At 44.9% G+C, this 26327-nt stretch overlaps 1 protein-coding gene across 1 annotated transcript; it reads left to right on the top strand.

Moving 5' to 3' along the window:
• The first annotated feature begins 558 nt into the window (after nucleotides 1-558).
• LOC132590058 (cytochrome P450 2K6-like) lies at nucleotides 559-26327 on the top strand. The gene is made up of 10 exons (XM_060262936.1): nucleotides 559-653; nucleotides 8642-8892; nucleotides 14228-14390; nucleotides 15793-15942; nucleotides 18846-19006; nucleotides 19476-19649; nucleotides 19871-20018; nucleotides 23680-23864; nucleotides 24227-24368; nucleotides 25246-26327. The coding sequence occupies exons 2-10, from the start codon at nucleotides 8710-8712 to the stop codon at nucleotides 25431-25433; spliced, it is 1494 nt and encodes a 497-aa protein (XP_060118919.1). The 5' UTR covers nucleotides 559-653; nucleotides 8642-8709; the 3' UTR covers nucleotides 25434-26327.

Here is a 26327-nt window from a genome sequence, read left to right as displayed (position 1 = left end):
AGCAGCCCCTTTTTCAGGAGGGTTCTGACTGCCAGCAACACAGAACATCTTTTTCCAACTGGGAGGTTCTGGAGCTCTGCTCCTGTGAGTTCCGGCCCAAAATGAGGCCTGATTTGGGGTAATATCAAGGATGAGTGTTTACCTCACTTTTATAGTGCTGAGCAGCCCTTCCTTCAGGAGGAGGGGTCTGACTGCCAGCAATATAGAGTATCTTTTTTCCAACTGGAAGGTTCCGGAGCGCCGTGCCTGTGAGCTCCTTACCAGAATGAGGCCTGATTTGGGGTAATATCAAGGATGAGTGTTTACCACACTTTTATAGTGCCGAACAGCCCCTTTTTCAGGAGGAGGGGTCTGATTGCTAGCAACACAGAACATCCTTTTCCAACTGGGAGCTTCTGGAGCTCCGCTCTTTTGAGCTCCTGCTCAAAATGAGGCCTGATTTGGGGTAATATTAAGGATGAGTGTTTACCCCACTTTTACAGTGCCAAACAGCCCCTCCTGAAGGAGGAGGAGTCTGACTGCTAGCAACACAAAACATCCTTCTCCAACTGGGAGGTTCTGGAGCTCCGCTCCTCTGCTACCACCAGGATCTTCCTTCCCCCGAGGCTTCAGAGCCTTGGCAGAAGCTGCTTTGGTTGCTTGGCTAGCAAGAGGTAGGGATGAGTTGGAGCGGGAGTGTTCCGCTGCTGCCTTTGCTGAAGGGGGTGGGAAATGGGTGGTGGGAAGCAAGGGAGAACTTGCCGCTCTGCAAAAGTGAAACCATGTCCCCTCATGAGTAAGGTCCTTTTCACATTAAAGGGGGGTCTCTTATTTATCTTTAAATAGTGCTTGTGTAAATGTGTGCTTTTGCAAACCACAGAGAGAGAGAGAGAGGTCAGTGTTTCTCAGAAGCCCTGGAAACCAAGCAAAAACCTTTTCGCCTTCTCAGCTCCCTGTTTGAAAAACAGGAGCGCTGAAACCCAATGCCTGAGTTTCTCAAGCCACCCCCTCCTTTCAAACTGTGGAGAAAGAACTCCTAAAAGCCTGGGTGCTGACTGTTTTATTTAAAAGGATCTTGGAGACAGAGTTTTAGGAAGAGAGAGAGAGGCGTTTGTGCTTCCCCCACCCCACTTCCTCTTCCTTTGTAAGATTGCTGTGTGTTTTTAATGTTTTAATTATGTACACTGTGTGAAATGTTTAAATTTTAACTATGTAAACTGTGTGAAATGTTTAAATTTTTATATTCTTATGTTAGATTTTATATGCTGTAAGCCGCCCTGAGCCACCTGGTGGGAAGGGCGGGATACAAATTACAAATAAACTAAACTAAACTAAACTTCTCTGCTCCCAGCACCACAGGGCTTGGATTGCAGCTGGGGGCACAGGTGCAGAAAGCCTGATTTCTAAAGCGCAACCCCTCCCAAAAGCCTTCCATTTTTTCTCCCCCCTGGGGAGACTGACCTGAGCCAAGAAGTTTTTTTAAAAAAGAAATCATCCAGCAAAAAAGAACAGACCCAGCACTGAAAGAGTTTAACAGCAGTCTGTGAAGACGCAGTCCCAGGCAGCTGACAGAGAAGAGGGGGAGGAAGGCCTCAGCCAATCAGCACATGTCTTTAAAGAAGTGAGAAGGAAAGCTCATGCGCACACGCGCATAGCGACACCTTGCAAATGCTATAGCTGGCCATTTCACACAGCTCAGCATAGTACGAAGCTGTAGTCAAGTGGCACCTTTAAGGCCAACTAAGTTTTATTCAGAATGTCAGCTTTTATGTGCTCTAAGCACACTTCATCAGACAGTAGGATGGAATAGCAAGCAGTCCTTAATATAGAGAAAGTGGGCAGTGAGTTAGTATGTAGAGTCATGGAAATGTTTTTGCAGATTAAAAAAATCACAAACTGGGGTCTGTGTTTGAACAAAGCAGGAGACAAGTTCACCTTTAAGACCAACTAAGTTTTATTGAGAATGTCAGCTTTTGTACGCTCTTAAGCAGAGTTCATCAGACAAAATGGGAATGGCAAGCAGCAATGCTTAATATAAATGGGCAGTGTGGAATCATGGGAATGTTTTTAGAGGATTAAAAGAATCACTGATAGGGATCTGTGTTTGTTAGTGTTAGGACAAAGCAGGGCTGAAACAACACTGGAGGATGATAAAAAGCAGACTCTGTTGTAGGTGCGAAGTGCCATATATCTAGGTAACATTCTGGCTTTTATAGTGCCGAACAGCCCTACCCTTTCTGTTCATTGGAAATCTGAATTTCCAATGATGAAGGGGGTGGACTTCCTTTTTCTGAACTTGTATTTTGTGCTGAAATTTAATTTTTGAGAGGAAGAGTGTGTGTATGAGTAGCAGTCTGTCTGCAGGGTGAGCAAAATTGCCCTGCCTTTTAAGCTACGCGTTAATAATCCTTGCTACATACATCTAATTAGGCTTGTCAGTCTTTGTGCATAGTGAAGCTGTTATTAATGTTAATGTTATTAACGTTAATGTGGCACAGAGCGATAAGCCGCAGCATTGCAGTCCAAACTTTGCTCATGACCTGAGTTTGATCCCTGCAGAAGCTGGGTTCAGGTAGCCGGCTCAAGGTTGACTCAGCCTTCCATCCTTCCGAGGTTGGTAAAATGAGTACCCAGCTTGCTGGGGTGGGGGGAGTGTGGATGACTGGGGAAGGCAATGGCAAACCACCCTGTAAATATTCTGCCATGGAAATGTGAAAGCAACGTCACCCCAGAGTTGGAAACGACTTGTGCTTGCACAGGAAACTACCTTTACCTTTAATAAAAATAATTTCCCAGTATGTGACTTTGGCTTCATCTCCCTGCGTTTTGTTTTATTCCTGTAAAGCAGGAGTGGCCAACGGTAGCTCTCCAGATGTTTTTTTTTGCCTACAACTCCCATCAGCCCCAGTCATTGGCCAGGCTGGCTGGGAGTTGATGGGAGTTGTAGGCAAAAAAACATCTGATGGGAGTTGTAGGCAAAAAACATCTGGAGAGCTACTGTTGGCCACCCCTGCTGTAAAATGGCTGCTGTGGGTTTATGTGGCTACTGTATTGCTAGCCCTTTACTAACTTCAGACAACAGTTTAGGGCATCCACTGACTCAACTAAAAAGGAGAGTTGTACGTCATCTGCATATTAGTGATACTTTACTCTAAATCAGGGGCATCGAACTCATTTGTTATGAGGGCCAGATCTGACATAAAAGAGACCTTGTTGGGCTGGGCCATGTCTGGTTGGGCCGAGCCACGTCGGTCTGGGCCAGGTGTGTACCTATTTAAGATTAGATACCAGAGATTAGGCTTCCCAACCCTCCCGCCCTGGCGGGGGACCCCAGGATTTCCACCCTCTTCCCCCGCTCCCCCAAAAAACGGAAGCGGGGGGAGGGGGGAAATGGCGCCAGGGAGCATGGCGAGCCGCCCCATCTCGGAGTGGGAGAGGCCGCTGCGCCGCCGCCCCCTCCCCCTCCCCGCCCACCGCAGCTGCTCCTCCGAGATGGGCCCAGGCTGAGCCCATCTCGGAGGAGCAGCCAAGAGGCGGCAGCAGCGCAGGCAAAACCAGGGGAGGGCGGAGGCAGGCCAGGAGCATGGTGAGCCACGAATCTGGGCCCTTCTAGGACCCGGAATCGCAGCTCGCCACGCCCCCGGCCCGCCTCCACCCCCCCTCCGATTCCACCCCAGAGGCGGAGTGGGCGAGGCCGCCGCGCCGCTGCCGCCTCTTCTCCGCTCGCCGTGGCTGCTCCTCCGAGATGGGCTCAGGCTGAGCCCATCTCGGAGGAGCAGCCACGGTGAGCAGAGAAGAGGCGGCAGCGGCGCAGCGGTGTCGCCCGCTCTGAGATGGGGCGGCTGGCCACGCTCCCCGGCGCCGTTTCCCCCCCTCCCCCTAGCTCCACCCCAGTGTCTCCTGGCTCCACCCCCAAAGTCTCCTGGCTCCACCCCCAAAGTCCCCAGATATTTCTGGGGCTGTACTTGGCAACCCTACCAGAGATATACATTTTATATAGAACACAGACAAGCAAATATATATATATTTAGAAACTTAAAACATCCTTAAAACGTTAGCACTCATTGGTCTTAAAGGTACTTGCTTTGTATTTCTCCCATTCTCAGTAGCTCTACTGTGCGATTGAGAGAGCCTGGCAAAGCAAGCTATTCCTCCCTGAGGGAGGAGCCTCAACCAAAGGAGAAAATAGAGGTTTTGTTCTGTAGCTCCTGTGCAATTGAGCAAACCTTGCAAAGCATCTATTCTTGATCTGGTTGGCCTCCCCGGCCAGCACTGCCATCTGTGCTAGGAAATGGAATAAGAACTGCCATGGTGTGAGACAGCTAGGTTTGGCAATATGTGATGACATGGTAATCGGAGTGCTGTTGAGTTGTCTGTTTATAGAATGTTTTTATTGTATTTTATTGTTTTATCATATGTTGTATTCTGCCCCGAGCCCTACGGGGAATGGGCAGAATAGAAATATACTAAAATAAATTTAAAAAGCAAACTGTGAAGCAGAAGGAGGCAAGAGAGAGGGAGAAGGAAGCAAATGACAGTCAGTTGCTTGGGGGCCTGATAGGAACCTTCTGGGGGCCTAATTCGCCCCCCAAAATGCATGTTTGACACCCCTGCTCTAAATCATCAGACAACTGCTAGTGGCAAGGATAGAGGCCTGGGCCCAGGAGGGAGCCAGGCTGACAAGAGACCCAGTGTGGTGTAGTGGTTAGAGCAGACTCTAATCTGGAGAACCAGGTTTGATTCCCCACTCCTCCAAGTGCAGCTGCTTGGTGAACTAGTCAATATTTTCAACGGAGGAAGTCTTCAGACTTGGCTGAGTGGGGTAAAACACAAACAGTTTTTTCTTCTCAATGCATCTGGCTGTGTTGGTGCTTTAGCACCGTTTCGACCATTCCTTTATTGCTGCAGCTTGCAGTCACATTTCAATTCGGCCATCAGCTTTGAGGGCACACCTCTGCCTTTCTTCCTTCCACAGCTTTTTTTTTTTTGTAGAAAAAGCCCAGCAGCAACTTATCTGCATATTATTATTATTATTATTATTATTATTATTATTATTATTATTATTATTATTATTATTATTATTATTATTATTATTATTATTATTACCTTTAATTTATATCCCGCCCTCTCCACAAGCGGACTCAGGGCGGCTAACAATCAGTTCAAAACTTAAAATACAATTAAACAGCTCAAAACTATAAACCTCAAACAGTAAATACAATTAAAACATTTTAAAACATTTTATGGTGCGTAGTGATTCCAATTTCTCAGTAGTGTAGGACACACCCCCAACCTCACCACTGTTTCACACAAGGCTTTAAGCCCGACAGGAATTCATTTGCATATTAGGCCACACCCCCGACACCAAGCCAGCCAGAACTGAGTCCCTGTGCGTTCCTGCTCGAAAAAGCCCTGTTTCTTTCCATTGTTACCACAGATACGTGATCCTTGCTCTACTCCTGTAATTAGGCCTGTCAAACGGTGTACATTGAAACCGTTATCGACATTAGGCACTCTAAAATATGACTTCATTTCCCTGCTTTTTATGCCAGTTTGCCATAGGTTTATGAGGGTACTATATTGCCAGCCCTTTACTAAGTTCAGAAAACAGTTCAGGATTTTCACTGACCCTAGGGTTGCCAATCCCCAGGTGGAGGCAGAGGATCCCCTGGTTTGGAGACCCTCCCCCACTTCAGGGTCATCTGAAAGCAGGGGGGGGGGAGAGGGAAATGTCTGCTGGGCACTCTGTTATTCTCTATGGAGACCAATTCCCATAGGGTATAATGAAGAATTGATCCGCGATCATCTGGGGCTCGGGAGGAGGGGGGCTGTTTTTTGAGGTAGAGGCACCAAATTTGCAGCAGTGTCTCTCCCCAAAACACCCTCCAAGTTTCAAAAGGATTGGACCAGGGGGTCCAATTCTATGAGCTCCAAAAGAAGGTGCCCCTATCCTTCATTATTCCAAATGGTGGGAAAGCATTTAAAAGGTGTGCGGTCCCTTTGGAGTTCAGTGATGCTTGTCACACCTGGCTCCTGGCCCCACCCCCAAAGTCTCCTGGCTCCACCCCCAAAGTCCCCAGATATTTCTTGAATTGGACTTGCCAACCCTAACTGACCCGGAGTTGTGTGTCATCTGTAGGTTAGTGACACTTCACCCTAAACTGACAGACGACCTCTTCCAGAACCTTTATATAAATAATGAACACCATGGGATACAGCAGGGTTTTTTTTTGTAGCAGGAACTCTTTTGCCTATTAGGCCACACACCCCTGATATAGCCAATCCTCCAAGAGCTTACAGGGGTCTTCTTATAGGGCCTACGTTAAGCTCCATCAGGATAGGCCACATCAGGGGGGTGTGGCCCGATATGCAAAGGAGTTCCTGCTACAAAAAAGCCCTGTGAGACAGAATATCTGGCCCTGTATGTCCTCCATATTCCAGTCTCTTATGGGGCAAACAGCAGCCCTCCATAGGGATGCCAAGCCCCCAGTCCGGACAGGGGTTCCCCCACCCCGGAGGTACCTAACCTGCCAGTCCAAAGTGGGCTGGCGGGGAGATCCTCCTCCGACATCGTTGTTGCGATGTCACCCGGGAGTGATGTCATCGTGCCAGTGACATCATGAGGCAGCTTCTTTAGGCATTTCCAAGAAAACTCTATGGTTTTCCTGGACGCTCTAGCCATCAGGGAGGGAATACTCTATGGTATACTCTATTGTACAATACTCCCAAATTGCTAGAGCATCCAGGAAAACCATAGAGTTTTCCCAGAAACGCCTAGAGCAGCCACAAGAGACGTCACTGACTCAATAATGTCACTTTCGGGAAGCTTTGGCTCTGGCTTCCCAGAAGTGCGCACACAAAAGTCCCCCGCTGAAGAACACAGGAGACTTGACTAGTCCCTCATGATCTGCTTCTCAAACCAGATGTCCAAGTAAGAGCAGAACCATCGGAGTTTAATGCTCCCAGTGCCCATCTCAGTGAACCGCTCCAGGACACCAAGCTCAATACTACTGAAGGCTTATGCAGGGATTTTTTGGCAGCAGGAACTCCTTTGCATATTAGGCCACACACACCTGATGTAGTCAATCTTCTTGGAGCTTACAGTAGACCCTGTACTAAGAACCCTGTAAGCTCTTGCAGAATTGGCTACATCGGGGAGGGGGCGGGGGGGCCAAATAGGCAAAGGAGATCCTGCTACAAGAAAAAAAAAAGCCCTGAGCTTATGAATGAATGAAGGGGCTCCACTTCCACTGCTTCTGTCCCTGTCAGTGTGATCAAGGCTTCCTGGTCCCAAAACCAGGTTGAAAGCAAGACTACTATATGGACATCTGATAAACATTGCTGTTAAACAACCTCACAAAGTGGTGTATGCATGATGGGCTGGGATAGTGTTTTTCTATGTACATATTTTGTGTGTTTTCATTCTACAAGATCATGTAGGGCAGGGGTGTAAAATATGCAGCCCGGGGGCCAAATCAAGCCCCTGGAGGGCTCCTTTCAGCCCCCCCCCCCCGAGCAACTGGCTCTTGTCTGCTTCCTTCTCCCTCTCTCTTGCTTCCTTCTGCATCTCAGCTGGCTTTGCAAGGCTTGCTCAATCATACAGGAGCTACAGAGCAAAACCTCGATTTTCTCCATTGGCTGAGGCTCCTCCCTCTCCTGGTCCCCTGGGGAGGGAGTGAAAGAGCCAGAGCTTCCTTTGCCCAGTTTCCTGAATCCCCTGGGAGAAATACAAAGAAAGCACCTTTAAGACCAACAAGTGCTAATGTTTTAAGATTTTTTAAAAAAATCTTTAGTCATGTTTGTCTGTGTCCTTTTAAAAGTTTATATCTCCGCTAGCTAATCTTAAATACACACATGGCCCATCCTGACTTGGCCTGGCGCAGCCCAACAAAGGTCTCATTTAGGCCAGATCACGAGTTCAACACCCCTGGGGTTTCATGGGGTTTCACCTATGTTTTTACATGCAGATCTCTAAAGTAGCAAAGAGGGGGGGCTAGATAGGTGAGTGAAGTGTGTTGTGATTGTGTGGTAAGGGATTTGTTCAGAGGATTTGTGTATGAGGAGGGAAAAGGAGTGGAGTGCCTGAAGAGACTGAACAAGGTGCTGTGGAAAGTGAGAGAAATCTGTGTTCTTTGTGTGGGAGTCATCAGCCTTAGTGACAAATTAGGAGAATAAATACCTTTGCATGGAAGTTATTAGCCAAAACGGCAAGTGAGGAAAATAAGACTCCGCGGCTAGGTCTATTTAGGGAAACAGAAGAAGAAGAAGAAGAGCTGTAGAGGTCCCTTCCATTGGTTTGAAATATTTGTCATGTGTTCCGTGGGAAAATAGTTCAGAAAGTCAAATTCAATTAACTGTTAAGTTCAGTATTCAGTCTGACTACTCACTGGCAACATTACTCTTTGGACAAAGTAGATAATTAACTAGCTTAGCCTTCAGATAATATTATGCTGAACCGTCATAAAGAGTCAAGAGAGTTTAGACCTATTCTGACAAGTTTGCATTTGTTGAATTAGACACCACCCTTTCAAATGCAGGTTTTTTATAGATGAAGCACACAGAAAATTGGAGACCAATTCTTACAAAATGCATAAGTTGGATGATTGGTGAGAGCTGATACTGGGCTGTGCCTATATAAACAAATCTCTTTGCCTCATTTCAGGGGACAGAAACACCCCTTTAACAAAATCCATTGCAAATTTCTCTGCAACCTCAACTTGTTCATAAGAAATGGCTTGGACGGATCCTATTTCTGTGTTGTTCGTGTTTGCCCTTACGCTTGCATTCCTTTGGAAAAGGAGCCATTTCTGGAAGAGCAGTAGCCGAAAGCTTCCACCAGGACCATGGCCATTACCACTCATTGGAAACCTCCACTTACTGGATATGAGGAGGCCTTACAGTACCATGTTGAAGGTAACCTTCTTGTTTGTTTTGTTCTAGATCCACGCCTTGTGCTGGTCTCATAGGGCAGACAGACCTTAAGTTTCTCTACCCCAAATATGAGAACAAATGTGAAGACAATATATATCACATAACTTGCTTATGCATTAATAAAATGTCCTTTGTTCTGTTAGTAAATTAAAAGTAATTATTGCTGTAACTGAACTCTGTTCAGCTAAAACAGTGCAGTGCCAAGAACAAATTCATAGACCCTCTACCAAGTTTAAACCAAATCAGACATCTCTCAAACTCCCTTTTCTCAGAATTTAGAAGATGACAATCTGATCCGTTCCGGGCGTATCCATAATCCAGATGTGAAAAGGACTTCCTGTTTTATTTCTATTCTAACAGAACATCTTGAAAATTGACTTGGGGGGAGAGGACCCAATTAATAATAATGAAAACATAGAAAGTTGGAATCAAGGCTGTGTTCGAGGTAGATCCTGCACCAGTGAGTCAATTCAGAATCTCGCTTGGTTGTCTTCAGTGGGGCTTCCTGTGTTCTGAGGATTGGGACTGAAATTAGATCTTCCCTGAAACCCCAGCAGTCATACCTTGAGAGAAGAAAGGTGGTGGAAGAAAGTCCCCTCAAGTTGCAACCAGTGTTTCCAGATGCTAGCACCAAGAGCTATAGAAGGGGAAAATACTGCTTCAGAACCTCCCTAGAAAACTTCCATCTCGGGGGAAATTGTTTAACTTAGGTTATGATGAATAGTATTGTAGCCTCATTCATTCATTCATTATATTTGTAGGTCACCCTTCCCTGCTCAAGGCAGTTAACAACATAGTAAAAATACATTATCGTCAGTTCCTTTACTCTCCACTTTTCTCTCCAATGGGCACCCAATTGGATCTCCTGCCCAAGGCCAAGATCCATATATGTGCTCTGCCTACCCCAGTGGCTTGATAAAGTGACAACACACCTCCACACACATTGTCCACTTGTTCTCCATTGCAGCCTGCTAGGTTTGAAAAGGATGGAATCTACCACTCAGCAGCTGGGCAGGAGATCCAACTGGGTGCCCATTGGAGAGAAAAGTGGGGAATAAATAAATAAAATGATATAAACTCATCCGCACTTGGAAGACTAGATGTCAGAGAAGAGCAATTCAACTTAGTTTTTCCCCCCTCGTGTGCTAGTTTTCTCTGTGTGCTGTGCGCAAAGATCTCAGCTCAAATGGTTGATGTGATGCTATTACCCCTCAAAGGTGAAGAGAGGGAGAAGCTGAAAGAGTTCAAGAAAAACTGACATGAACCAGTAGCTGTGGCAAAACATGCACGACATCTAGTACATGTTTTTGTTTTATGTCTCCTCCCCTGGAGACCATAATATGATCAGAAACACAGGGGTGTTGGTTTTCAAAGATAGAAAGTACCTGTATAAAGAAAACCTAACCTACTGTAACCTTTATCTGTTGAATTTCTACCTATAGCCCTCAAATGACTGAGGGTATTTGTATGTATCAATTGGGGGGCAGGCAGAGCGTGGTGCCCTATGACTTGGCATATCACTCTAGGGCTGATAGCACAAACTTAATAAAGCACAAAGTGGCTTTCGATCCATTTTCCAACTAGATTTTACTGTGGCTGTTTCTACACTTAGCAAAAAATCCTTTCTTTGTGCAAATTCCAACGGCAGCTTCTACACTGCACATCGCCGTAACTCCTGTGTTGCCTCACATTTTATTAAGTCTTCTATATTCTTTTTTGTGGAATGTGCAGCAAAGCTGCTTCCACTCTTGAGTTTCCTCACAGTTTTCAAGAGTAGTTCTCCAATTAGGAGTTTTTTGAAGATCCGGATCTAAAGCCCAGTTTAGAAGTTTTCCTTCGAGTTTCCAAGCTCCTCCACAAGTTCCACCCCACTTTCAATTGTTCTCTTCTCCAGTGCATTGCAGTTGCTAGGCAACTGATTCTCTCTCATCTCGGCTTGGCTTCGCGAACGAAGATTTAAGAAGGGTGCAGTAGTCCACGTCTGCTGCAGGCTCGCTGGTGGCTGACAAGACCAATGCGGGACAGGCAGGTCCGGCCACAGTGGCTGCAGGGAAAAGTCTGATTTGGGGTTGGTGCTGTAGCAGTGCGATTCTTCCTCAATCTCCTTTTGTCCTCAAGACCAGCTATGCGTGCGTTCTCAAAGGAAGAGACAGCCTGGTAGATGGTGTGCCTCCATGCTTTGCGATCTGAGGCTGAATGACCCGCTGAATGAATGACCTGCAGCAGTTCCTCAAAGGAATAAGCAGCATTGCGATTGAGGGGGGGCTGGGGTAGAAATACAGACTGTCTGGAAGACAGCCTTAAAAATCTGCAAAAGGAATTAAATTTTCAGGCACTTTCCTCCTTGTGTTTTCTGTTAATGATGAACAGCAGCGTCCCTCTTCTTCTTTATAATCTGATTGGTGCCTGTCTTGTTGGCAAACAGAGAGAGTTGGGAAGATATGAAGCACATTAAATGCTGCAAAAGGTGTGACGGAAATTTTTAAAAGTTGAATCAGTGACATGGATCTTGATTATGTGGATCTGTAGAAGGTGGATTGAGTGCTCACCAACTCTTCATTAAAGCTCAGTGAAGAAATGACCTGTGTGAACTGCCAAAATCCAGCTAGAAAGTACATTTAAAGTGGATTGGTGTGTGATCACAGCCTAGGACTGACAAGATCCTGTGGTTGGCAACTGCCAGGATAAAAATGTGTCTCTCTAACAGAGGCTGACTATGATCTTCATCCCCATGCTATTAAAAGTCTCAGCTTTAAATATTAACATTTCCACACATTTCCGCAAATAAACGCCATTCTAAACTCTCCAGGAATTTTCCAACCCAGCATTCACAACCCTAGCCTCTACTCTTGGTGCTTGGGAGGGGCAACAGTGAAAGGGCTCATTGCCCTGATCCAACATGGCTTCCCTCTCGGAGGGGCGCTTTCCATCATCCCTGAAAGAGGCTTTGGTCCGACCCCTCTTGAAAAAAAGTACAGCAGACCCGGCCGAATTGGCAAACTACCGACCGGTCTCTAATTTACCGTTTTTAGGTAAAATAATAGAGAGGGCAGTGGCGTCGCAGTTGCAGAGCTTTCTGGATGAAGCTTCCATCCTAGACCCTTGCCAGTCCGGCTTTCGCCCGGGTTATGGGACGGAGACAGTACTGGTCGCCCTGGTAGATGATCTCCAACGGCATCTGGATCGGGGCGGTGTGGCGGTGCTGATGTTGTTAGATCTGTCGGCCGCGTTCGACACGGTCGACCATCGGCTACTGACCCGCCGCCTCGCCGATATAGGGGTGAGGGGGTCTGCCTTACAATGGCTCTCCTCCTTCCTCGAGGATCGGGGACAAAGGGTGGCAATTGGTGGTGAGCGGTCCCGGAGGCGCACACTGGATTGTGGAGTGCCTCAGGGGGCAGTTCTCTCACCAATGTTATTCAATATCTATATGCGCCCTCTTGCCCAGATTGCCAGGAGATATGGACTTGGGTGCCATCAATATGCAGATGACACCCAACTCTATCTGCTGATGGACGGCCGGCCTGACTGCGTCCCTGAGAATTTAGACCGGGCCCTGCAGGATATGGCAACATGGTTGAGGGAGAGTGGGCTGAAACTGAATCCAGCGAAGACAGAAGTCCTTTGTCTGGGTCGGGGCGCCCGGGAAGGGGAAATACCTCTTCCGGTCTTCGACGGGGCGCCGCTGAAAGCGGCGCACCGGGTTAGGAGTCTGGGAGTCTTACTGGAGCCTTCATTATCAATGGAGGCCCAGATTGTAGCCACTGCCAAGTCAGCCTTTTTCCACTTGAGGCGGGCAAGGCAGTTGGCTCCCTTCCTAGAGCGCCAAGATCTGGCAACGGTACTTCACGCAACGGTCACCTCGAGACTGGATTACTGTAATGCCCTCTACATGGGGCTGCCTCTGTACCGAACCCGGAAGCTGCAGCTGGTGCAGAACGCAGCGGCCAGACTGTTACTGGGGCTCCCTAAATGGGAGCATATACAGCCTGGGCTGCGCGAGCTGCACTGGCTGCCAGTTACATACCGGGTTCGTTACAAAGTGCTGGTCATCACCTTTAAAGCCCTATATGGTCGAGGACCTGTCTACCTTAGGGACCGTCTTTCCCCATACGAACCCCAGAGAGCACTGAGGTCAGCTGGAAAAAAACTTGCTGACCACCCCCGGACCAAGAGAGGTGAAGCTGCAATGCACCCGTAATCGGGCCTTCTCCTCTGTAGCCCCGAACCTATGGAACCAACTTCCAGAGGAAATGCGGGCCCTGCGGAACCTTGAACAATTCCGCAGGGCCTGCAAAACTTTCCTCTTTCGACTGGCTTTCGCTGATGAAGGAAGTGATTGCTGATGAAGGAAGTGACTGCTAAGGATTACCGCCATCATATAAAGAACAAACAGCACTAGCACTTTTATTACTAATTAATTAATCAATTTTAAACTTATTAGAATTTTAACGTTAAATGTAACTTTGTTGTTTTGTTGTTTTTGTATAATTGAATGATGTTGTCAGCCGCCCTGAGCCTGCTTTGGCGGGGAGGGCGGGATATAAATAAAATTACCTACCTACCTTGTGTCCTGGCCTCACTGATGGCACCTGGGTTTTTTGGCCACTGTGTGATACAGAGTATTGGACTGGATGGGCCATTGGCGTGATCCAACAGGGCTCCTCTTATGTTCTTATGTGACACAGAGTATTGGACTGGATGGGCCATTGGCCTGATCCAACATGGCTTCCCTCATGTTCTTATGTGACACAAAGTGTTGGACTGGATGGGCCACTGCCCTGATCCAACATGGCTTCTCTTATGTTCTTATGTGACAGAGAGTGTTGGACTGGAGGGGCCATTGCCCTGATCCAACATGGCTTCTCTTATGTTCTTATGTGACACAGAGTGTTTGACTGGAGGGGCCATTGGCCTGATCCAGCATGGCTTCTCTTATGTTCTTATGTGACACAAAGTGTTGGACTGGATGGGCCATTGCCCTGATCCAACATGGCTTCTCTTATGTTCTTATGTGACACAGAGTGTTGGACTGGATGGGCCATTGCCCTGATCCAACAGGGCTGCTCTTATGTTCTTATGTGACACAGAGTGTTTGACTGGAGGGGCCATTGGCCTGATCCAGCATGGCTTCTCTTATGTTCTTTTGTCCTTAAAGAGACATTTCTGGAATTTTTCTTGTGTTCGTGTGTGCGCATATATATTTGGTAAAAAAAAAAAATTACCTCATGTGTCTAGTGTTTTTGTTGACACCACCTGGCAATACTAGCTGGATGAGCGGAACTGTGCTTTTTATTTACCTTCCATTACATTTCAGTTCTCCAAACAGTACGGCCCTGTCTACAGCATCCAGTTTGGATTCCAAAAAATGGTCGTCCTGGCAGGCTACAAGACTGTGAAGGAGGCTTTGGTGAACCAGGCGGATGCCTTTGCGGATAGGCCTGTGATCCCAGTGTTTGAAGAGGGTGATCACGGCCATGGTGAGGTCCTTCTGAAGAATATCTAGTCTTGCTTATGTAGGTAGAACTTTCAGCCATGGAGAATCTGTACCAAGCATTATCCTAGGAGATATGCCAACTGGAGTTTTCCCATCTATAGAACTAGGCTGGCTTTAAACTGTTTTGCTATAAACACTTAAGTCCCCTCACCAACTGCAAGGGTAAAGAACAGACTCAAGAAATGTAGCTAATGGAAACAGGACAGGGGGAAAGGTTCAAAAGCAGAGGCACAAACAACAGCGAGCCATCTCCCATCCCTGAGTAATGAATAGGGAGGCTGGTTGCAGGGAGAGAGAAAAGGAAGGGGTAGATGGGGTGAAGCTGCAACCTACCTCAGAAGCAGTTGGAATTCTGGGAAATCTTGGCAGCAGACCCTGGCAGGGTGACCTAGAAACACGCCTGGTTATACGGATAGAAGCTGGCCCAGTTCTCAGGGATTCAGTAAACGTTTTGTTTATTACTTGTATTTCAGTCCTGCTTTTGCTGGTTGTTGAAGCTGTTTTGCTACAAGCAATCAATATCAGAAATTCTTAGATTTATGGAATCCGATACTCACTTATCTGACTGAAAGAGAGATCCCGCCAGAAAATGAGTTAGAGAGATTTTTTGTATGTTAAAATGTTTAGAACAGGGGTGTCGAACTCATTTGTTATGAGGGCCAGATCTGACATAAATGAGATCTTGTTGGGCCGGGCCATGTCGGTAGCGGAGATATAAACTTTATAAAGGACACTGATAAAAACAATTAAATATATATTTTTAAAAACTTAAAACATGATTAAAACGTAGCACTCATTAGTCTTAAAAGGTTTTTTTCTTTATATTTTTCCCATGGGATCCAGGGAGCTGAGCAAAGGAAGCTCTGGCTCTTTCTTTCCTTCCCCAGAGGACCAGGAGGGGGAGGAGCCTCAGCCAATAAAAGGAAGAGAGACTTGGCTCAGTAGCTCTGCTATGTGATTGAGAGAGCCTGGCAAAGCGAGCTCTCCCTTCCCACTTCCTCCCCAAGGGAGGAGCCTCAGCCAATGGAGAAAATAGAGACTTTGCTCTGTAGCTCCTGTGCAATTGAGTAAGCCTTGCAAAGGAAGCTGTTATGCAGAAGGAAGCAAGAGAGAGGGAGAAGGAAGCAGATGACAGCCAGTTGCTCAGGGGCCTGATAGGAGCCCTCTTTTAAAAAAAGAAAGAAAGAAAGAAACTGTTTTGCAATGAAACAAGGGATTTATCTCTCTCCTGCCCCCCATTTCCAATATTAATTCCGATTAATAGATGAATGTTTTAGCTTCATCCTCCAATCAGAATGATGGGTCTTCTATAGTCCAAGATCTGAAGAGTGAGGAACCAAGCACTGTTCTTCATATCAATAGACCTGATTTTTGTTGCCCTTCAGGTATTATTTTTTCTAATGGTGAGAACTGGAAAGTGATGAGGCGGTTTGCAATAAGCACATTAAGAGACTATGGGATGGGCAAGAAGACCATAGAGGACAAAATTGTTGAGGAGTGCCATTTCCTAATAAAGAAGTTTGAATCTTTTGAAGGTGAGTTTTGTGTAGTGGAGCAGACAACATCCAGTTCTGCTTGGCTGAAGGCCTCTTTATTAACAGTAACTGTGTCAAGCATGGTGAAATTCCATTGATAATTGATTGTGTAAGGGTCCTGCCTAACCTGGTCTGTGAAGCATCTTAGCTCGTTATTCTTTCCCTTCCCCCGTCTTGCTTTATGGCTTATAATTAGAAGTAGTGAGAATTGAACCAAGTAATCAGCACCTTCCCATACATTCCAGTAAGGGAGTGAGAGACATCTGGAGAAAGCAAGGACACAGTCCTGATAACGCTATGGGAATGCGGACATTTATGATAGTTTATGTGTGAATGCTACCCTGCAACCCCATCCCTTGGAATCCCTTTGAAGTAGGCCTTAAAAGTTTTGTATCAATGTGTATTCAGCATTACTCTCAAGAACCTGTTACCAAAGTATCAGTCTATCAATAAACGCAGTCTTTGTATCAACTTCGACTTGTCATTGAACCCGCATGCTTGACAAACTGTAGGACAGGTAACTTGACTATAGGAATGTCTGTTGGGTTTTGGGCAAGTGTCATTCTTCTGTCATGAAAGAGCTAAGCCAGGACTGTTAAACGTCCAGCCTGAAGGCCACATCCAGCACGCCCAGGGTTTTGATCAGGGCCATGGCAATTTTCTCCCCCACCTCCCCTCCTGTCCTCCCCCTTTGAAGCTCTGAAGCTGCCGACGACCAACTCCTCCTGCTTTGTCTTTGATGGCTTCAGCTGGAAGTTCTTCTGGGCTTGCAAAGGTGCAAAGAAAATGTGGAATGGGTTTTCTATTAAGGTCTCTGCTCCCAGAGAGAATAGTGTTCAGACCTGGTTTTCACATGTGTTTGTTTTAGTATTTATTCATTATACATGATATATTTTAGATCTTACTTTTGTGATCTCCCTCAGCCTGCTTGTGAGGACAGAATATAAATTGAATGAAATAATAGTAAATAAATAATAATAAATAACAGACGGCATTGGGCAAAACTATGTCTTCAACAGAGTTATTAGTTTGTCATAAGTTTTTGTACTTTGTGCAGCAGCTATCGTCAGAAAAAGGATACTCGAAAAAAGTTTTTCCTCCATAGATAGCCAATAAAATTGCATGTTTTTGTTCTGTCCCTTCAATGTTATTAGCTTGTAGATAGTAAGATAGCTTTTCTTTGTAACAGTCCCAAGAGGTGAGTTCTCTCTCGCATTCTCTTATACGGCCCCGTGCAGCCATTTCTGTAGTGAGTCAGCACTAATGAGGAAGGAAGTATTATTATTATTATTATTATTATTATTATTATTATTATTATTCTGCCCGTTCTCCCATGGGGTCTCAGAGCGGAGTATATCATAAGTAGTAATAAGATCACAATAAAATCACAGTAACATTACAATAAAAACCAGTTACAATATTTAGTAAAAGTACAACAGGATGCTCCAGCAAGATGGTATAACACACTGGTACAGCAGGATGGTACAGCAAAATAGTACAGTAGTATGGTGGGGAGGTCAACCAATCTAATAGATAGATACCCGTCACCTCATCCAAAAGTCTGGTGGAACAGCTCTGTTTTACAGGCCCTATGAAATGCTAACAAGCCAGCTAGGGCCCGGATCTCCATAGGGAGCTGATTCCACCAGGTCGGGGCCAGGATTGAGAAGGTCCTGGCCCTGGTAGAGGCAAGACGGGCATCTCTTGGGCCAGGGATGGAAAAAAGATCTTGGGAGGCCAAACAAAGCAACCTCTGGGGCATATATGGAAAGACATGGTCAATCTAGTTTGATTGCAACTCATTCCCACAGCTTCCTGGGTGTTTTAATAGCAGCAGGGATCCCATCCTTTCCCACCACATTTTGTATAGTGAAACAAACAACCAGGGCTGGATTAACAATTAGGCCAAGTAGGCACTGGTCTATGGCCCCCCCTTCTCCTTTTGGGGCCCTGGGCCGGCTCCCTCCCATTCCCCCCCTGCTTGCAGTCCTCCGCAGCCTGCACATGCCGCCAGCAACTGAGCCGCTCTTTGCCCAATTTACCTGGTGTGGCTGCTGCTGGTGTTGTTGCCAAGTTTCCCCCTCTCTGCTTTGTCAAAGGGGCTTTTGAGAAGGTGCCTGCAGGCCGTGGGTTGTGGTGGTGGGTGCTCTGAGTCTGAGATAATTTGTGAGGAGACCCCCAAGATTTTGACTGTCTAGGGGCCTGAACATGCTGCTGTTGATCAGAAACTCATTGAGGATGCCCCCTCTTATCTTGTCCTGTTCATAGAGACATCGCCTTAAGCAGAAGTTAGAAACAAGTTGTGGATGCAGTCAAAGCCTGGTGCTTTGTGCTCTTGATGTCCTACAGTGCCTTGGAAATCTATTAAGCACTGAAATCCCCTGACCGATTGCAGTCTTCAGGGCAAGGGCGTTTCAATATCTAGAGACTGGGAAGCACTGAGCTCCTTTAACTCTCCTGATAGCTCTGAGGCCTACTGGGTAGGCTTTTAAAGAGGCAGTACACAACAGCAAGTTGGCTTTTTATCTTTGCCGTTGGGAGGCACCAAAGATACCCAAGCTATATTTTGACACGGTCCAATCTAGAATTGCTCCTCTGCGCACTGCGGAGCATTCTGGGTCAGCACAGAATTGATGACAAATGCTAAGCAAGCCTCTTAGAGGCAGTACACAACAGTGAGTTGGCTTTTTATCTTTGCAACTGGGAGGCAATAAAAATACCCGAGCCATGCTTTGACATGGTCCAGTTTAGAATTCTCCCTCTGCATATTGCAGAACATTCTGAGTCAGCATGGAATGGATAACAAATGCTAGGCAAGCATATACTAGCTAATGTACGAGGTACAAGTGATGCTGATGTTAATTCCATAACCTCATGTTTTCATTGTAATATTTGTTCTATAGGAAAACCATTTGAGACTACTACAATCATGAATGCTGCTGTTGCCAATATTATAGTGGCCATATTACTCAGCAAGCGGTATGAATATGAAGATCCCACATTTTTAAGATTACTACACTTGGTTAATGAAAACGTCCGGATCATGGGATATCCCTCGGTCATGGTAAACTATTTAAAGTTTGGTTTTTAAATGGTTGAAATATTAGTACAAATAGTACAGGTAGCGCTATGTACATATCCTTGTCTTTAAAGATTCACTGCGCAAACTGAAGAATTCATAGCCGATACAAAAATTGTTCTGAGAAACTTGCAACTTATTTGAAATGTTTAGGAAACTCGATAGAATAGTCCTTTCAAAATGGTACCATTTTAAGTTGTTCCAGGGCATCAGGCAATTTGTATTGTTTGTTGCTGCTTGAAACAGTAGTGTGTGACATTCACACACAAAGGTTGATGCCACTTGCGGTTTTGCCTGGAAGGGATATCACAACTCATGCAATGCTGGGACTCAGTGGAGGGGTTTGGGTGATAAAGCGTCACAGGAGATTTTAAAACTCCTTTGGAATTTCTGCCTCAGCAGTAGGATTTCGGGATTTCTTGATCTTTTCCTTTCTCATATTTTATCACTTTAGCTGTACAACATGTTCCCTGCTCTGGGTTTTCTTTCTGGTGGTCGCAAGATTGTCCTTAAGAACAGGGATGAACTGTATGCCTTCATACAGGACACCTTCGTAGAACACCTGAAAGACCTGGATGTGAACGACCAGAGAAACTTTATCGATGCTTTTCTAATTCAACAGCAAGAGGTATGTGAATTTTTACTGTTCTGTTCCAAGCAGGATGGTTCCGTTTCAGATCAAAATCCTAATATAACTTTGGAGGCTGCCAAAAATAATTTATTCCTTTTGTCTTTTGAGAAGCAGAGATTGCAAATGAAATTTCAGATTGTTACGCTGCTCAAAGTATTGAGCCATAGAGTTTTAATTGGAGAAAGGAAAGGAATGCTTTCTTTCATCTTATCTGCTAGGAAAAGAACAAGAACCAGAGCAACAAGTTTTTCCATAATGAAAACCTAAAAGCTGTTGTGGTGACCTTATTTGGTGCCGGCATGGAGACCACTTCGACTACCTTGCGTTGGGGCCTGTTGCTGATGATGAAGTACCCTGAAATTCAGAGTAAGTCCTTTCCATTGGTTAGTTTCCATTATTTCTCGGAAATCTGGATTCCAGTTATGCATAGCGGTGAGAATGTAAAGAACTCAGGTAGCCTTTGGATGCTACCTGAACGAGGAAGAACAGGAAGTGCCAGTGAGTTATACATCCTGTTTTTCTCCAGCTGGTGTAACATTACAGAAGGGGTGGGTTGAGTTCTTGAGTTCTAAAATTGCATCTGCTGTGCCCTTCCAAGATCCCAATCATGTTTAGAGAGTAACCGTTGATTCTCGCTCTCTCAGGACCAAACTAGACATTATAATGGAGGGACAGTGGCTCAGTGGTAGAGCATATGCTTGGGAAGCAGAAGGTCCCAGGTTCAATCCCTGGCATCTCCAAAAAAGGGTCCAGGCAAATAGGTGTGAAAAACCTCAGCTTGAGACCCTGGAGAGCCGCTGCCAGTCTGAGAAGACAATACTGACTTTGATGGACCAAGGGTCTGATTCAGTATAAGGCAGCTTCATATATTCATATGTTGATTCTGGTGATTTTAAAAAATGGAAACCAGAGAGGAGACGAGGGGAAAACGTGTTGGGGAAAATCCTCACCAGTGATCCACTACTGTACCTTCCAGTTTCCACCTGTACGCGTTTGACTAAACCAAAGCTTTCACCACCACCACCCCCCAAATGCCAGATCAACTCTTGCACCCCACAGCACACTGATATCACTACAGGACACACATAATTTCTAGGTGATGCTGATATTCCTTGCCCCATTTTGGCACATTTTCTCCCCTGTCAAACAGCTCAGTGGTAGCAGGGAGGTATCATGGAGGCACACCATCCACCAGGCTGTCTCTTCCTTTGAGAACGCACGCATAGCTGGTCTTGAGGACAAAAGGAGGTTGAGGAAGAATCGCACTGCTACAACACCAACCCCAAATCAGACTTTTCCCTGCAGCCACTGTGGCTGGACCTGCCTGTCCCGCATTGGTCTTGTCAGCCACCAGCGAGCCTGCAGCAGACGTGGACTACTGCACCTTTCTTAAATCTTCGTTCGCGAAGTCAAGCCGAGAGCAGGAAGTGCCCACTGGGAGTTGGTAACTCTTTGTGTATGCAGTGCCAGCCCTGGGGCTCCCTGCCTGCCACCTCCCCCCCCCCACTGCCTCCTGCTGCTGCCCACCTGCTCTCTTTGCCAGTGCGCAATGCAGCACTGCTTTTCGAAACCGGAAGGGAGGTGGAGCAAAGCCTCCAGCGTGCACTTCAGAAAAGGATCAGACACCAGCCGCATCAAAGCTGGTAGGGCTGATTCTTGGCACGGCATGCTCTGATCATGCTGGGGGGGGGGGAGGTGGAGTGCAAGGAAAGGGATGGGCCAGGCGGCAGGGAGGCAGGCAGGCAAACTTTGCATTTGTCATGGGCACAGGAAGAGGGTAGCCCAATTTGGCGCCCCCCCCACCCAGCGCTCTAGGAAAACACCTGGTTTGCCTAGTGGGCGAACCGGCCCTGGGTGTATGGGCGGGGGGAACCACATTAACAAAAACCATGCAGTTTAAAACTTGTCGCCTTCCACTTTTTTGTTGGTGGAAAGTGCTGGTTGTTTTGCAGTCTGCATAAAGTAAAGGTAGCCCCCTGTTCTAGCACCGAGTCATTACTAACCCATGGGGTAATGTTATATCATGACGTTTTCTTGGCAGTCTGCATACCCCTCCATAATCAGATTTCATCCTGCATCCCTTTCTTTTTTGAATTGTGACTTCTGTATGGAAAAACTTGAGTTATTCCTGTTTGTTACTTTCTCATCCTCTGTACCTCTCAAAGAAGACAGGGAGCTCAAAACCTCCTAAGCGAAGGAGCTAAACTTCTGACTGAGCTGATTAAATTGAAAGGAGATATGATTCTATTGCAGGAAAATTGACATAATTGTCTCACCAGTCAGCAGACAATGTTATCCTATAAATTGCAGTAAAAAGTATTTTTGAGAGTTCAATCCACATTCCTCATTCTATCACGTGCAGGTGGGCTTGCCTTACTCTGGTAATATAAGATAATTAGAACTTGGAAATGTCAACTTGGGGACAACAGAGAAGATAAATCTTGCCCTATTTCGAAATACTCACAGCTATTTAATGAGGAAAGAGCAAAGAAAGCTGATCTTTTATTTACAGGCTGTGATCACACACACTAAATAATACATTTTCAATCCACTTTCAGTGCAGTTTCCAACTGGCAAAAGCTAGTTCACACAGTAAAATCCAGTTGGAAAGTGCATTGAAAGTTGATCGAAAGGGCATTATTTAGTGTGTGTGATCGCAGCGACAATGTCCTTGAATGAAATCAAGTCATCAGTTCTTAATTGTTTAGTTGTCTTTGTAGGTGAGCACAGATCCGAGTTCATCCTCCTTCGTTTTTCTTCCCCGTCTTACGAGAACTCATAAATTGACAAATTAACACAAGGTCCAATAAAAGTTTGAAGGGGCCTTTCGTGAAAAAGAAATTATTAAAATTATTTATTATTAAATTAACTAGGGTCTATTAAGATAAAACAGCCATGAAAAACAGAGAGCTTCAAAGCGTGGCTATATACCATCATTCCCTCTCCTGGTGGGTGGAAAGTAACAATTTTTATTCTAGTATCAACTTTTGTCAAGTTCTTCTCATTAAACTGATCACATGTCTGTGTGTATCTCTTTGTGTGTACATATATATTTTTCTGAAAGAAAAAAGGCTAACAGTGGGAACAAAGAAATGCAGGAAATGCAATTAAAAGTAAATACTAATTTTAAATATAATTAAGAAAAGTACACAGAAAATTCACAATAGTATCAATGCAGTCTCCCAAGTTTTACTGAAGTAGTCAACACTAATAATGTCTGGGGAATTCCAAACATTTGTTAAGACCTGATTACACAATATACATCTTGATGCAGTAGGTTTGCATTGGAGTCTCTCTTCAAATTTATTCTTTGCTGAAGAATGGTGATTTTTAGATCACTGTTTTCAAATCTGGTCTCTGAACTTTAGTATGAATACTATTAAGCACTAAAGACTGGCTTATGGAACTTTCTCCATTCTACAATGTCTACCATTCTTCTGAAAGGCTTTTTGGGAGGTGGGGGGTGATTTCACAGATGCCCTCCATCTGAGTAAATATTCATCGTTGCATTCCTGTGACCAAAACAGCAATCTTTTGGTTGCCAAAAATGACAGCAAGGGTAGAGGAAGTGCTTCATAGGACATACACAACCGTGACTCAGTTTGGTTAATATAGCTGAGACATCAATGTAGATGAAACAAGTGGGTATTTATTGACAGACAGAAAACCTTTATTGGCATATCAAAGATAAAGGTATGTTAAGAGCTAAAAGTTCAAAAATACAATAAAAGGATAAAGCAAGGTATAAACGGAATACATCTGTTCATAGCTTATTGGAGGGGTGGCCAACAGTAGTTCTGCAGATGTTTTTTGCCTACAACTCCCATCAGCCCAGCCTTTTTGTAGGCAAAAAAACATCTGGAGAGCTACCTTTGGCCACCCCTGGCTTATTGTGATTGTGAAGTAAAATAATACTCTCCAAGAAGCTACAAACTCTGCTGTTTCTTCATCAGATTTCCAGGGAGAAATAATTCAAAATCTGAAACAGAAATTTAATTCATTGGGGGAAAATGTTCTGTTTCCTCAGAGAAAGTGCAAGAAGAAATAACAAAGGTCATCGGATCTGCTCAGCCACGGATAGAGCACCGAGCAAAACTGCCTTTCACAGATGCGGTGATACATGAAGTTCAGAGATTTGGTAATATTGCCCCTTCCGCTGCGCCACATGCCACCACTACAGACGTCACTATTGGAGGCTACTTCATCCCAAAGGTGATCGATCTTTGCTTTATATTCATTGCTTAGCAAAATGTGGCACATTTGTGATTTTTTTGCAACCAATGTTTAGTTTTATGGAATAAGAGAGCCAGTTAATGAAGTTCTTCCGCGTTCAATATATTCGTCTTAGGAAACAAGGGGAATGTGTCTGACTTCACCTGGATTGTGCCAAAAAATTCAGATTCTGAAAATACTGTCTGTTCAAGTAATTTTTTTATTTATTTTGTTTTCATTTCTTTTGAATTTTCATTTAACTCCCTGAGGAAGATGGTAGTTTCTTTGTCTGAAGAATAACGCTAATGTACTTGATGGGTCATTTCATTTCCTTCGATAACTCATTGTTTTGCCTTTTCAAGGGAACACATATCATCCCATTACTGTACTCAGTGCTGTACGATGAATCTGAGTGGGAGAAACCCTTTCAATTCTACCCTGAGCACTTCCTTGATTCCGAAGGAAAGTTTGTCAAGAGAGATGCCTTCCTGCCATTCTCTGCAGGTAAGTCCATTTAGACAGGTCACTGTGTGTTTCATTACTAAACTAGGTAACCAAGTCAACTCTTCTGCACCTTTTTATTTAATAAAGGATAATTTCTCATTTATTCATTAAAAATCGGCATTATTCCTCAGTACCAGGCCTCGGATTCAGCAGGAGCTCACAGGAGCACAGCTCCTGAACATTTCTGAGGGTTTCCCGTCCTCCTCTCCACCTTGTCCATTGAATAGTAGGTGCATCCCTGGATGAGATCCACCAATTATTTTTCTACAAAGCGACCCCTGCTCAGTACTGTTAATCAATCTGATGCTATGTAGTTTAGTCTGCCTTCAGGTTTAATTTTTTTTTATGTATGGTAGATTACTTGGGGCATCATTGTCAAGTCTGCAGATTCAATAACGAGTCCTTGTTGATAAAAGTAGCTAGTTTATTAGAGTCTGGTACTTGTGGCAATGCCAGTATTGAAAGACTGAAGATAATCCAGTAGGTATCAGGCTATAAGGGATACATTAAAGGGATTCCTGAGGGAGGGGCACTATGCAGGGCACATTCACACATAGATGTTACAATTTCATTCTCAGGCTCGTTGGCCTTGAACAAGGCAGACTCCTGACTCCTACATTGCCTCTAGCCTGAGAAGGCACCGATTATCGCTTCACACTCTCCCATTTCCCAAAGCAATACTACATAACAAAAGGGAGGGGGTCGGTCAGAGTTTAAGCTAGCAGCACTTGAATATACTTTGGTTCTTTCCCAGAATGCTCTGCCTGAGCCAGAGTTATACACAGACTTGACAATCATTCCATGGGGAGGAATGGCATAAACTTCCATAATCAAGTTGAATAAACAGGACTTCTCTGTCCTATCTGCATTGTCACAGGTCGGCGAGTGTGTGCTGGTGAGACCCTTGCCAAAATGGAGCTCTTCCTCTTCTTTGTGAGTCTCCTGCAGAGATTCACTTTCCAGCCAGCCCCTGGGACGTCTAAAGAAGACCTGGACTTGACCCCTGCAATTGCAATAACTGTGTCTCCAATGCCTTACAATTTGTGTGCTTTGCCACGTTCTTAACAACCAACCACGTGTAGCTCCCCTCTGCACCCCATCCTCCTCTTCTGCACCTTTTTACTTAATAAGGACACTTCAGATTCAGCAGAACAGGACTATGCTTTGTCACAACCCTTCATGTTTCATGTACTTATCTGTGGAACTCCTACAAGCTAGATCACAGCCATAACTTAGTTCAAAATTTGGACTTCACTTCTTGAATTGCTTACTGAATAGAGAAAACAACAATGTTCCTTTGTCTGATTTCTCATATTGACACATTACAGATATCTTCCAATCCCTAAAACTATTAAAATGGTGTTGACAGAGACTGTATCCTTCCAAGTGAGTTCCTTGCAATGGTACCGGCTATGTAGATAAAGTAAATATCATTAGCGTTGGGTTTTACACATGAAACCTGCCTCACAAACATGAAAAGCCACTTGGTTTTCTTACTCATTTTGCTAATTCTGGACTTTGTTAGAGCAATTACACTGCCTCAAGTCAGAGAAGGATAGATAAAACAAAGACCACCGTTCGCTGAATAAGTAAGCAAACCCAACTGATGTTTCAGTGAAGCAATTTTTGTGGTTGAGAAAGGGCTGTGGAAAATTAAATGTACTATCTTTGATTCAATGGGGTTTTTTTGCAGGCAGAAGGGTTTCCCCACAGAAGCTCCAGACTGGCTTAATAGAATAAAATATGAACATTCTGAACTTTCATTTATCTATTTTGCTTGCAACCACACTCTTGCTTAGTGAAGAGCTTCGAGGGCACATCTCTCTCTTCTGTCTTTCTATCATCATAGGCAAATTAATAACCCTTGTTAATAGTGTATGTATCTATTATTACAATTATGAAACACTTTACATATTAATGTTGTCAGTGTCAGCTGTAATAAAAAATAATTCACCAGTA

The sequence above is a fragment of the Heteronotia binoei genome, chromosome 1 (genome assembly GCF_032191835.1).
Source record: "Heteronotia binoei isolate CCM8104 ecotype False Entrance Well chromosome 1, APGP_CSIRO_Hbin_v1, whole genome shotgun sequence".
NCBI lineage: Eukaryota > Metazoa > Chordata > Lepidosauria > Squamata > Gekkonidae > Heteronotia > Heteronotia binoei.
This window is presented reverse-complemented; position numbering and strand designations above follow the sequence as displayed.

Excerpts from the sequence above, each read along its gene's own strand:
- LOC132590058 (XM_060262936.1), top strand. The coding sequence starts at position 8,710 with ATGGCTTGGACGGATCCTATTTCTGTGTTGTTCGTGTTTGCCCTTACG. Across the intron at positions 15,943-18,845 it reads GAAGTTTGAATCTTTTGAAG|GAAAACCATTTGAGACTACT; the intron begins GTGAGTTTTGTG and ends TTTGTTCTATAG. Across the intron at positions 19,650-19,870 it reads TTCTAATTCAACAGCAAGAG|GAAAAGAACAAGAACCAGAG; the intron begins GTATGTGAATTT and ends CTTATCTGCTAG.